The sequence below is a fragment of the Carlito syrichta genome, unplaced genomic scaffold (genome assembly GCF_000164805.1).
Source record: "Carlito syrichta isolate Samal-C Ts95f unplaced genomic scaffold, Tarsius_syrichta-2.0.1 Scaffold307214, whole genome shotgun sequence".
NCBI lineage: Eukaryota > Metazoa > Chordata > Mammalia > Primates > Tarsiidae > Carlito > Carlito syrichta.
In genome coordinates this window covers 185,320-199,220 of record NW_007251310.1, presented here as the reverse complement: position 1 = coordinate 199,220, position 13,901 = coordinate 185,320, and the positions used below count along the sequence as shown (strand labels likewise).

Below are 13,901 nucleotides of genomic sequence, written 5' to 3'. Positions count from 1 at the left end.
CTGAGTGGCTGCGCCCGGAGCCAACTTTCTCCGGGACCGAGCGCGCCGTGGGGACCCAGCCAGGAGTGACCGGGAGCGGGCTGGGCGTCCGCGGCCCGGGGGCAGCGACCGCCGCGGGGGGATCAGAGCGCCCGGAGGAGCAGTGGGAGCCGGGGCTCGGCTGAGCGCAGGGAGCCTCACGCGAGACTTTTACGCAGCCCCGGGTCTCCGTGGCCTCTGGGACGGGCGCGGGCAAGCGTCCCGTCGACGCAGAGACACAAGCCTTGGCCACTGTCCCCGAAGACGACCGCAGTCCTCGGCGCTTCTCCAGCACCCCAGGGGAGGCTGTGGCCATGGTGAATGAGGGTCCCGGCCTGCAAGAGCGCGATGAGCCCGCCAAGTCCGAGCCCGCCCTCCCAGCGGACCCCACCGTCTCCATTCACCCCAGCGTCTCGACCCACCCCAGCGTCTCCATTCACCCCAGCGTCTCGGCGCACCCCAGCAGTTCCGCCCACCCCACCGCCTCGGCCGAGCCCGGGGCCTTGGCGCAATCCAGCGGTGCGGGCACCGAGGACCTAGGGGTCATCAAGGTGAGCCGGCGCCGCTGGCCGGTGGTCCTGGTGTTCAGCTGTTACTCCATGTGCAACGCCTTCCAGTGGATCCAATACAGCTCCATCAACAACATCTTCATGCACTTCTACGGCGTCAGCGCCTTCGCCATTGACTGGCTGTCCATGTGCTACATGCTGACTTACATCCCCCTGCTGCTGCCCGTGGCCTGGCTGCTCGAGAGGTTCGGCCTGCGCACCGTGGCGCTCACCGGCTCGGCGCTCAACTGCCTGGGGGCCTGGGTGAAGCTGGGCAGCCTGCAGCCGCACCTGTTCCCGGTCACCGTGGTGGGCCAGGTCATCTGCTCCGTGGCCCAGGTCTTCATCCTGGGCTTGCCCTCCCGCATCGCTTCCGTCTGGTTCGGAGCCAACGAGGTTTCCACCGCCTGCTCCGTGGCGGTCTTCGGCAACCAGGTGGGTGGAGGCGTCCTGGATGGCTCCGGGTGGGGTGGATGGACCTGCCCGCCCAGGGCAGGAGGCTGTAGTTTCCTGACTGCTCAACAGCCTTTGTGACTCTGGGTGACTTTGTGGCTGGGTGTGACTGGCAGTGTGAGTGGGTGATTGTGACTAGGTGACCCTGTAAGAGAGGTGGGAGAGAAAAGCAGGGGGCCACCTCTTGCATCCACAGGCCCTCCTCCCCACAGAAGGCATGCTTCTAGAAAGTACATTGCCTTAGCTGTGCCATCCCTGAACCCGTGGGGGTCCACCAGCTCAGCCCTGCAACTTCAGGAGCTCTCCTTTATCTGGCAACAGCTCCTGGGCACCAGACCAGTCTGGTGTCCTCAGAGTGTGGCCGTGTTTTTAGCAAGACCAACCAGCTTTCCTAGAGTGCTGTATGTGTCCTGTACTTCATAGACTTGCCGAGCATGCCGGTGGTGGTTGGCACTGTTTTTACCTTCTTTCATTCACAGCTGAAGCCAGGACAGTGGGAACAATGCTTTGTGCCAAACTCCTTCCCTGGGATTTAGAGCCAAGTCCAGCCGGATGGAGTCGAAATCTCGTTCTGAATGTCCAAGGCCTAGGGGAGCTCGCTCGTGTCTTCATCTTTTTTCTTTCCGTGTTGGGAAGGGAATCGGCAGTTCTTTGCATTTCGGTGTGGTTATGATCCAGAAAGTTGGGCATGTTGTGAATCGGATTGCCTTCTCCACGTATGTGAAGCAAATATTTATGACAGCACTTGAAACAGACTTTGGTGAGCACAGCCCTGGGGTCTCGCTCCTTGCCAGACTTTGGTGAGCACGGCCCCGGGGTCTCGCTCCTTGCCGTCCTGGCTGGGTGCCTAAGGACCGATCGGCAACCCTTAGCTCCCACAGGCCTGCTTCTCCTCCCTGTTCATTTCATTGAGAACATTTAACCTTTCATTTAGAAATGTTTCCTTTGGTAGAGAAACTTCCCACAACGCCTCTAACGGTGAATTTCCCTTCTGTTTGTCTTTCCATCAGAAGGTAACTTCACTACACTGCCCTGTGCCACTGAGTTCTGCCACTTGGGCCCCAGCCTAAGCAATTAAAGAAAGCAAACAGAGGCCACCTTTTGCCCACAGCCAGCAATGTAAATCCTCTGTCCAGATTTATCTTGTGGGTTTGCATATTTTGAAGAGTGAATTGATTTGAGGCCTGAAGATGAAACTAGATGGACTTTTTTTTCAGGATAATTTAAAAGTAGGGATTGAGGCTGGGCTCAGTGACTCAGTCTGTAATCCCAGTACTTGGGGAGACTGAGGCAAGTGGATTGCCTGAGCCCGTGGATTCGAGACCCACCTGGGCAACTTGGCCAGACCTTATCTCCACAATACATCAAAAACTTGCTGGGCATGGTAACGCGCGCCTGTAGTTCCCGCTACTTGGAAGGCTGAGGCAGAAGGATCACAGGAGCCCAGCAAGTCAAGACTGCGGTGGCCGGGAGCATGCCACTGCACTCCAGCCTGGGCGACAGAGTGAGACTCCAACTCAAAAAAAAAAAAAAAGCAGGGATTCAGGATATTAACCAACCACCTATCTTCATCCTCCCTGCTGCCCTGCAGGTGGGCCTGGCTCTAGAGGGTTTTCTTGGTGGGTCGGGGAAGTCAGGAGGTGCTTCTCACCTTCAGGAGTGTAATCTCCCCGTCAGCAGCCCAAGAGGATTCAGTTAAGGTCAAGTGCTGCTTGCGGAGGGAAAGATTGCTAAAGCATTGCTAACTGGGAGAAGCCTTCTTTCTCAAGCTTGGTGTTGGGAGAGTCTAACACTTAAAAAAAAATTAACCATTAAGTGCAAATAAGTAGGTTTTCACATCACTTCTCACATGTCCCTGAGGCTAATTAATACTAGATAGAATTTTAAAATGTAATAGGAATGGTTATTAATTCTCCACCCCCCAACAAATTCAGGAAATGCAAGGAATTTTACATTTAAAAACCCTCTGACAGGTCTATTTGCATCAAGAAGCCTATTATCAAGGATTCTATTTAGTTTGATCTTTCTGGCCTAACCCTCTGTGCTGAGTTAAACATTATGGAAATCTGAGTTGTTTATGCCTCCCCATGTAGAGATGGCTGTGTTTGCTCCTCTGTGTGTGTTTTAACCCTGTTTCTCTGAGTCAAGCACATTTGACTGTAGAAGAAATATTAACAGAGCACCCTGAGCTTTACTGCTTAGAAAAAAAGACTCTGCAGGCCTGGCCTGGTGGCTCACGCCCATAATCCCAAAACTTTGGGAGGCGGAGGTGAGAAGATTGCCTGAGCCCAAGGGTTCAATACCAGCCCGGGCAACTTGGCAAGACCTCATCTCTACAATTTAAAAAAAAATTACTGAGTGTGGTGGTGTGCACTAAGTAGCTGGGTAACCAAGTGAGACTCTGACTCAAAAGAAAAAAAAAAAAAGACTCCATAAAGCTTCAAAACAGACTTCAGATGTTATTATGCAAAATAATCTTCATGGCGTGCAGACTTCTCTTTAACCTTGACCACACACCTCACATAGTCTCTGTGCCCAGGTAATTCTGATCTTGCTCTTCAAATGCTTCTTAGGTGCTCCACACGCGTACCAGCCTCTTCTGGCACTAAATCCAACGTTCATTTAGCCAACACTTACCTAGCACCTGCCTTTTGCAAGACACTGTGCTAGGGCTGCAAAGATAGTACCTGCCTTTGAAGAGCTCCTGTGCCAGATTTTAAAATTGTACAAGCACCAAATTTCAGATTTAAAAATTTTGTTTTAATTTTATCTTTTTTTTTTTTTGGTAGAAACTGGGTCTCACTGTGTTGCCCAGGCTGGTCTTGAACTCCTGGCCTCAAGTAGTCCTCCCTCTCAAGCAGTGTAGGGATTACAGGTGTGAGCCACCATGACCAGCCCTAAGATTCAGACCTGAAAAAAAAAAAGAATTCATTTTCAGTTTTCCGTGAGGTTTTTAGTGTTTTCTTTGCCTAGTTGCTATGGGAAAGGATAAAGAAGGGAAAGAAGGCTAGTATCTATTAAAGGCTAACTATATGCAAGACACTTTTTCATCCATTATTTAAGTTAATCCTTTCTGCAACTCTGTGAAGTAGGTGAAATTGTCCCCATTGTTACAGGTGAGGGAACTGAGACCCAGAAAAATCTAGCAACCTTATCCTGCATCCTAGAGCTATTGAATGGTAAAAGGGAGATTTGAACTCAGTTGTGCCTCCAAGGCTACTGTCAGTAGGTCTCTATTGACTGTGATAGAGGATATATGGAAGAAAAAAATAAGTGGATTCTGAGGATTTAATGTTTTCCCCTTGCTTCTCAGGGATTGTTTGCGATAAAATTTCTGGCAGTGTTGTCCAGAGTTTGAGGGCCTAGCACTTTCTTTTGTTTTGAAACTCCTGCTAGAGGAACCTAGCATGGGGACTCCACGTTGTCAGGAAGGTAGGAGTGGAGACCCTGGCAGGAAGAAGCCAGTGAGTGCTAAGCTGAGGTGAGAGGGCACAACTGAAGCCCTTCCCTTTTCTCAGGACTCTCTGACCCATCGCTCCTAGGTAATAGGACTCTGGCATTTCTAGTAACACTTGCAGCATTGTTTCAAGGAATAATGATGTATGTGGGTTTTGAGTGACACACACACACATTGTTATTGCATGGAGTTAGAGTCTAACAGTTTGACAGAACAAGATAGCTAACTGTAGGACCTGAAAGAGACATCCAAGGTCAGACCTACCCCAGGTGAGGCGCCCTGCAGCACAGAGAAGAGAGGGGACCTCCCCAAGGACCCTTGGGCAGCTCACTACACGGTGCTCTTCAGAAATAAAGTAGGAGAGAATAATTTTACTTTTGGTAGTAAAGAAAGGCCAGGACTGGTGGCTCATGTCTGTAATCCCAGCGCTTTGGGAGGCCCAGGTGGGAAGACTGCTTGAGCCCAGGAATTTGAGACCAGCCTGGGCTACATAGTGAGACCTCATCTCTACAAAGTAAATAAAATAAAATAAAGTAAACTAAAAAGAAGTAAAGAAAATACAGTAACCTTACAGCACCAGTTCTGTAGAAGCCACAGCTAGCTATCTGAAATAGCACTGTCCAATAACAATATAATGCAAGCCACATATATAACTAAATTTTCTAGTAGCTACATTAAAAATGTAAATGTTAAAAAAAGGGAAAAGAACAGGTAAAATTATTAGTAGCTGTCTTTAGTCGTTTTATGCAGCTATAAAAGAATACTACAGATTGTGTAATTTATTTATTTATTTATTTATTTTGAGTTGGAGTCTCACTCTGTCACCCAGACTGGAGTAGTGGCCGCTCCCGGCCACCGCAGCCTGGACCTGCTGGGCTTTGGCGATCCTTCCTCCTCAGCCTTCCAAGTAGCTGGAACTACAGGTACGTGCTACCACGCCTGGCTAATTTTTTGATTTATTGTAGAGATGAGGTCTCGCCAAGTTGCTCAGGCGGGTCTCGAACCTGTGGGCTCAGGCAATCCACTCAGCCTCCCAAAGCACGGGATTGCAGGCTGAGCCATCGAGCCGGCTAGATTGTGTAATTTATAAAGAACAGAAATGTATTTGGCTCACAATTTGAGAGACTGGCAAGTCTGGGGTCAAGGGCAGCATCTAGTAAGGGACTTCTTGAAGGCACGTCATGGACAAGAGAGGCTCTGAGAGAGGGCTGAACTAAATTTTTTTGGTTTTTTTTTAGTAGGAGTCTCACTTTGTTGCCCAGGTTGGAGTGCAGTAGCATGCTCAGAGCCACTGCAGCCTTAACCTATTGCATTCAGGTGATCCTTCCAAGTAGCTGGAACCACTGGTATGCACCACCATGCCTGGCTAATTTTTAAAAAAAATTTATTGTAGAGATGTGGTCTCACCGAGTTGCTCAGGCTGGTGTCGAACCCCTGGACTCAGGCAGTCCTCTTGCCTCCACCTCCCAAAGTGTTGTGATTACAGGTGTGAGCCACCATGCCTGACTTGAACTAATTTTTATAGCAAACCCACTCTGTGGTAACAACATTAATCCATCATTGGGGCAGAGCCCTCATGACCTCATCACTTGCTTCAGGGATTAAGTTTCCAACACATGAACTTTGAGGGGCACATTCAAACCACAACATTCCAACCCAGATTTATGTCCTTCTCACATACAAAATATATTACATTAATTCCATCCCAGTAGCCCTAAAACTTTTTTTGAGTTGGAGTCTCACTCTGCCTCCCAGCCGCTCCCAGCCACTGCAGCCTCAACCTGCTGGGCTCTGGTGATCCTTCTGCCTCAGTCTTCCAGGCAGCTGGAACTACAGGCGTGCGCTACCATGCCCGGCTAATTTTTGATTTATTGTAGAAATGAGGTCTCGCCAAGTTGCCCAGGCGGGCCTCGAACCCGCGGGCTCAGGCAATCCACTCACCTCAGCCTCCTGAGGTGCGGGATTACAGGCTGAGTCACCGAGCCCGGCTCCCTAAAACTCTTTAATGTGTTCCAGCATCAACTCAAAAGCCCAATGTCCAGAGTCTCATCTAAATCAAAATGGGTAAAACTCAAAGCACAATTCACTCTGAGAAAAATTTCCTTCCAGCTGTGAGCCTGTGATGTCAAAACAAGTTAAGTGCTTCCCAAAATACAGTGGTAAGACAGGCATAGGATAGGCATTCCCATTCCAAAACGGATAAATAGGCAAAAAGAAAGAGGTAACTATTTGCCTAAGAAAGGTCCCAAGTAAGTCAGACTCGACAGGGGAAACAGCATTAGGTCTTAAGGCTGGAACATAATCTTTTTTGACCTCATTTCAGAGAAGGGCTTGCTTGGGCAGGCCCCTGTAGCTTTATGGGGCTCAGTCCACCCAGCAGTCCTCATGGGTTGGAGTCTCATGTTTGCAACTGTCAGGCTGGTGTTACATGCTGGTAGCTCTGCAGTTCTAGGGTCTTGGTGGGCGTCCCACTTCCACGGCTCCACTGAGCACTTTCTTCATGGGGGGCTTTCAGGGCTAGCTCTGCTCCTGCAACAGGTCTCTGCCTGGACTCCTAGGCTGTTCATGGCATCTTCTGAAATCTAGGTAGAGGCCATCATGGCCCCACAGCTCTTGCATCACGTGCACCTGCTATGGTGCATCATGTGGGCGCTGCCAAGGTTTATACCTTATACCTTCTGGAGAAGCAGTTCAAGTCACATCTGGGGCCACTCAAGCCATGGCTTGGGTAGTCGAGGGGTGCTGCACCAGAATGCAGGGAGCAGAGGCCTGAGGAATCCCAGGCAGCAAGTGCTGAGGTCCTGTGGCGTCTCTCTGGAAACTCGCTGTTGTAGTCGACTTTGTGTTGCTATGACAGAATACCTGAGATCGAATAATTTATTAAGAAAATGGGTTTATTTAGCTCATGGCTCTGCAGGCTAGTACCTTCAAGAACTTGGCTCTGGCTTCCAGTAAAGTCTTCCGTCTGTGGTGTGTCCTAACACTCGGAGAAGGTCAAAGGGGAAGCAGGTACATGTGAAGAGGCAAAACCAAAGGGGCATTCTGTCTTTGTAACAACCTACTCTATCAGGGATGAATCCATTCCCTTGAGAACTAATCCAGTCTCCGGAGGGCGTGAACTTGCTGCTGGGAGACGGGCACCAAGCCATTTGTGAGGGATCAGCCCACATGACTCAAACACCTCACAGCACTAGGTCCCACCTCTCAACACCACCCACGCTGAGAATTAAATTTCAACATGAGTTTCAGTAGGAACAAACTCAAACTGTAGCATTCTATTCCTGGTCCCCCAAAACTCATGTCCTCTCACATACAAAATACAGTCGTTCCATTCCTGACAGTTTCAAAAGTCTTGTTTCAGCATCAGTTCAAAAGTTCAAAGTCCAAAATCTTATCTGGAATTCAAGGCAGTTCCTTCCAGCTATCAGACTGTAAGACCAAAACAAGTTATTTACTTGCAAGATACAGTGATTGTGATGCCGGGAGGGGTGCTGGGCTCAGGCGATCCTTCCGCCTCAGCCTTCCAAGTAGCTGAACTACAGGCACGTGCCAATTTTTTGTAGAGATGACGTCTCACCATATTGCCCAGGCTGGTCTCGAACCCATGGGCTCAGGCAGTCCTCTCACCCTGGCCTCCCAAAGTGCTAGGATTATAGGCATGAGCCACTGTGCCCAGCCTCCTTCAGTATTTGGCTGAGAAATTTCTTCTGCCAGATGTCCTAGTTCATCGCTTTTAAGTTCTGCCTTCCACAAAGTCCTAGCACACTCACAGTCAACCAAGTTCTTTGCAACTGGATAACAAGGATGGTCTTACTCCAGTTTCCAGTACCTTGTTCCTCATTTCCATGTGAGACCTCATTGGAATGGCCTTTACTGTCCATATTTCTGCCAGCATTCTGATTACAAGCAGTTAGGTAATCCCTAGGAAGATTTGGGCTCTCCCTGCAGCTCCTGTCTTCCAAGTTGTCATCAGAATTGCCCTGAAAGCTCCATTTGTGGCACTCCAGGCCTTATCTCTCTTGCTTCTCCAAATTCTTCCAGCCTCTACCCATTACCCAGTTCCAAAGCTGCTTCCACATTTTCAAGTATTTGTTATGGTAACAGACCCACTTCTGGGTACCAGTTTCTGTCTTAGTTCGTTTTATGCTGCTATAAAGAATATCATACACTTCCTAAGTTATAATGAATAGAAGTTTATTTGGCTCATGGTTCTGGAGGCTGTGAAGCCCAAGGTCAAGCGGCTGTATCTGGTGAGGGCCTTGCTTCCATATCATAATATAGTAGAGGGCACCACATGAGTGAGAGAGGGTGAGAATCATAGAGACAGAGAGAGAGCGCGCGCGTGTGGACGCATGAGTGCGTCAAACTCACTCTAATAACAAACCCAGTCTCACAATAATGAAGCCACTTCTGCCATAGTGACACTGATCACCTCTTAAAGGTCCCATCTCTCCACACTGTTACACTGGGGATTAAGTTTTCAATACATGAACTTTGGGGGACAGATTCAAACATAGTTATATATACAGAAGTTGCCATAAAATGTATGGCAACTGTAATATTTAATATACCAGGAATGCCAAAATAAAGTATATACCTTTTAAGAGATGTTATCTATTTATTACTTTTTTTTTTTTTTTTTTTTTGAGTTGGAGTCTCACTCTGTCACCCAGACTGGAGTGCAGTGGCATGCTCCCAGCCACAGCAGCCTCGACCTGCTGGGCTTTGGAGATCCTTCTGCCCCAGCCTTCCAAGTAGTCAGGACTACAAGCACATGCTACCACACTCGGCTAATTTTTGATGTATTGTAGAAACGAGGTCTCGTCAAGTTGCCCGGATGGATCTCAAACCCTTGGGTTCAGGCAATCTACTCTCCTCACCCTCCCAAAGTGCTGGGATTACAGGCTGAGTCACTAAGACCGGCCTATGTATTACTTTTCAAAATTGAATTGAATTACAGTAGCAATGTATAGGATGATGTTCACTCAAAAGATGGCATTAATCAAATGAATGCTAGCATCATCGTATGACAGGCAGGTATATTGTTAGGGTCACACTCCCAGCAGGGCCTTTAAAATGTTATGTCAGGCCTGCTGGGGGTTGGGTGTCTCTGGTGCCACGAGAAAGATGCGAAGAATTGCACAGACGTTAGATTAGGAAATATAGTTTATTTAGAATGTAAATTAGAGATCACATGGCCACACCATAGCTTAGCAAAGCAGTGGCCTCAAGGGTGACTAGTTGCTCATGGTTGAATCCTTTTAACCCTTCCCTTTGATGGGGGAAGGTCATGAAGGTGATTGGGTGGTGGTCTGCTCCACATCATCATGGAGAGGCAGGTAAGCGCAGGTCCTAAAGTCAGGTGCTGGACAACAAACAGATGGGTGGATTACTCACATGGTTGCTGCCATAGTGGTGGGCTAGATGGGAGGAGACAGGGGGAGGGTTTTTCCTGAAAGAGACCTGTCAGACATTTCAATCCACAATTTTAGCAAAAAGGTGATCTTATCATTTCTATGGCTTCAGCCAGCTGAAGGACCTGAGAGTTTCTTAGAGATTATGTTAAACCATGAATTGAAAGGTTTGGCTATCCTTGCCTTGCATCTGATGGAGAGTTGCCTAGGGGATGGGCAGGCTGCCAGCTTGGCCTGCAGTAAAATTTCTGAACCTGTGCTAGATTCAAAGCGTGTCAGTCTAAGCAAAAATGGTTATGCTGAAGCAAAATGTGAACTAAGTGTATTATAAGTTTCTCTAGGTCCCTCCTTTCATATATATTGAGCATTATAATTTTAATTGTGCACACATTTTTTTGGTACCCTCTGTATACCTGCCTGTTGCATGGTGATGCTAGCATTCGTTTGACTAATGCCATCTTTTGACCGAACATTATATCACACATTGCTACTGTAATTCAACTTCAAAAAGTAATACATAGACAACATCGTTTAAAATGTGTATACTTTTTTTTTGGCACCCCTAGCAGGTTTATATTTTATTTAACCTAACATATCCAACATAGTATTTCAACATGTTATCAGTATAACAAAGTTAGTAGTGTGCTGTTTTACTTTCTTTTCATTAGTAAGTCTTTGGAAATCAGCATATATTTTATGCTTACGGGCAGGCCATGTTTCCCAGTAAGCAATGGCTCCTGCTCCATATCCAGTTGGGCAGTGCAGGTCTAGAACAATGGCAGTATTGCAACAGTGAAAATCAGATTCGAGCAGATATAGAAGGGCTCTAGAAAGTGACTCCAGCTGGTCACAGTGGCTCAAGCTGTAATCTCAGCACTTGGAGACGCCGAGGCGAGAGGATTGCCTGAGCACAGGGGTTCGAGACAAACCTGGGCAACTTGGTGAGACCTGGTCTCTACAATAAGTCAAAAAACAAGCCAGGTATGGTAGCACACACCTGTTGTTCCAGCTACTCGGAAGGCTGAGGTGGAAGGATCGCCTGAGCCCAGCAGGTCGAGGCTGCAGTGGCCGTGAGCGTGTGTGCCACTGCACTCTACTCTGGGTGACAGAGACTCCAACTCAAAAAAAAAGTGACTCCAGCCCTGAGAAGGTCGTGTTTGTTGGCGTGGCTGATTGTATGGTCTCACCCAGAGAGGCTGAGAGTTTCTGAGGTTGATTTGGGAGCTGGAGTCATAAGGAGTGTAGTCAGCCTAGTCTTGTTCCAAAGTCATGGCCTCTTGGGTATGCTATAGTTGGGTTATCATTGTGGATCTCCTAATGTCAGAGACCTTTCAAGATCTGAGGGGAAGGCAGACTCTTTTGTTCACCTCCAGTGAGTGTTATTTTTTGACACACAAAGTGTTCGCCCACGCCTGACCACTTTTTGGCCTCCCATTTTTCACCAGGGGCTGAAGAGGAGAACAAAGCTGGTAGTAACCAAAATGAGACGGGCTAGGGCTGGGACCACCTTCTGCTCATGAGGGCCAGCCAGGTCACATGATCGAGTGAGGCAGGCCTAGTAAAAGTGACATTAGGGCTGGGTGGGGTCCCCATGAACATGAGAGCACATGTCCACTCAAAGGCAGCAGCTAGTACAGCTCACACCAGCCATAGATATATAAAGCTTGGCGCAGATCTTCGTTGTTGTTGTTTTTAAGAAAAACCAGAAGTCCAGGTTTTTCTGTGAAATTTTCTTGTGATCGTAGTAGAATATACATAATATTTATTATTGTAACCATTTGTATGTATATGGTTCATTAGCGCTAAATACATTTACGATGTGTGTAACCATCCTCACGATGTGTACCCAAAACTTTTTCAGTATCCTCAACAAACACTCTGCGTTCATGAAGCAGTGACTCCTTCCTTCTCCCTCCCTCCAGCCCCTGGTACCATCCATTGTACTTTCTGTCCTTATGACTTTGCTTATCCTGGTTACCTCATATAAGTATAATCATCCTGTACTTGTCCTTATGTATCTGGCTTATGAAATCTGTTTTTATTTTTTTAATGCTGGCCACTAATTCAGAAGTTACTTTATAAAATCATATTGTATGTCTTAAACTTTGGGTTAAGCAAAATTGCCATTTTGAGGCGGCTGGGGAGGGTGACTTGGAGCTGAATTTCAGTTCTGCTTCCTCCTTCCTAGGAAAGTCCTTACCACGCGTGTGGGTGGGTGAAACGAGGCGAGAGGACAGAAGCCCTGGGGAGGAGACTGGTCCAGTCTTTCCAGAAAGTAGCTCATGATCTGCCACACCCATGGGGCTAGGTGAAAATACAGATGCCTAGGCCCGCCCACATGGGGTTTTCCGTAGACGCACCCTCTAGGGGAGGAGCCCAGGAGTCTGTATTTTCAGCCGGCAGGCCCTTGTTGAAACTCCCAGAAGAAAGGACCGACTTGCAAGGGAAGGGACGTCCTGCTTGGAGCCATGCTTGTGTCAGGGCTGATTTATTGTTTGCTGCATGTTGGGTCCACTGTCCAGGTGGAGGCAGTGGGAGCCCGGTCCACATACCCTTCAGATTGAAGGAAGAAGCTGGGCTTCAGTTGCTGAAAAGACACAGCGAGGAGTGGAGAGCGTGGATGGGATGTGAGCTGAAAGCATTGCAGGTGGCATACATCCTGTGGTTTCTCTGACATTCAGTCCAGTGTGCTGGAGGAAGCTTGGGTGCCCTGGCCTGGCCTCTGCCTTGATGTTGTTACCTTGCCAGACATTGTTCAGGTGCCTGTGGATTCCATGGAATCAAGTCTATGTCTTGAGTTTCAGGTTCCCAGGCCCCTGCCGACCCCTCCCTTCCTAGTCAGCTTGTCTCTTGTTACCTGTCTCTCTGCTCTGACCACTTTGGCTCCATAACCATCTCCTTGGGATGACTGGGGACTAAGGCCATGGCATTGGAGAAGGATGTCAGCAAGATAGTGGACTAGAAGGTTCTAGGCCTTTGCTCCTCCATGGAAGTATTAAACATACAACTAGGAGAAGGCTAACATGACTTCTTTACGGGAAGTCAAAGGTCTACAAAACCAAGCTTACCCAGCCGAGAAAGAGACACACAAAGCCGTAGGAAATGTCATGGCTTCCACTCCCTTGCCCTACTCCTTCCCCCCAGGCTGTGCCTCCCAGTCTCCAGCCCCCTTCCACAAACTGAGGAGACTCAATTTGCAACGTTCAACCTGTTTTAACTGAGTTGTATTTCTGTACACCAACAATGAACGATCCAAAACGGAAATTAAGAAAACTCCATTTACAATAGTGCTGAAAAAGTAAAATACTTAGGAATAAACCAAAAACGTGGAAGCCTTATATACAGAAAACCATAAAATGCTGTTGGAAGAAATTAAAGGAGACCTAAATAAGTGGAAAGACATTCTGTGTTTATGCATTAAAACATTTAATGTTAAGATGTCAATACTACCCAAAAGGATCTGCAGATTTAATGTAATACCTGTCAGAATTCCAATAATGACTTTTTCATAGAAACAGAAAAGTAGCCCGGCACGGTGGCTAATGCCTGTAATCCTAACACTTCGGGAGGCAGAGGCAAGAGGATTGCCTGAGTCCAGGTGCTTGGGACCAGCCTGGGCAACTTGGCGAAACACTGTCTCTACAATAAATAAAAAAATTAGCTGGGCATGATGACAGACACCTATGGCTCCAGCTACTTAGAAGGCTGAGGTGGAAGGATCACCTGAGCCTAGCAGGTGGAGGTTGCGGTGGTCATGAGCGTGCCACAGCACTCTAGTCTGGACAACAGAGTGAGACTCCTACTCCAAAAAAAGAAAGAAAGAAAGAAATAGAAAAGTCCATCCTAGAATTCATATGGAATTTCAAAAATAGCCAGGCTCGGTGGCTCAGCCTATAATCCTGTGCCTTGGGAGGCCAAGGTGAGTGAATTGCCTGACCCGCAGGTTTGAGACCCACCTGGGCAACTTGGCGAGACCTCATCTCTACAATATAAAAAAAAAAAAAAAAAAAC

The 13,901-nt window shown here is 47.8% G+C and overlaps 1 protein-coding gene across 1 annotated transcript in view; it reads left to right on the top strand.

Annotated features, from left to right (window-relative positions):
* The first annotated feature begins 314 nt into the window (after nucleotides 1–314).
* FLVCR2 (feline leukemia virus subgroup C cellular receptor family member 2) overlaps nucleotides 315–13,901 on the top strand; it is a 65,031-nt gene continuing 51,444 nt past the window's right edge. Inside the window, exon 1 of the mRNA XM_008064152.2 lies at nucleotides 315–1,001. Coding sequence (XP_008062343.1) covers nucleotides 333–1,001 — 669 coding nt within the window. The 5' untranslated portion in view covers nucleotides 315–332. The remainder of the gene's footprint in view (nucleotides 1,002–13,901) is intronic.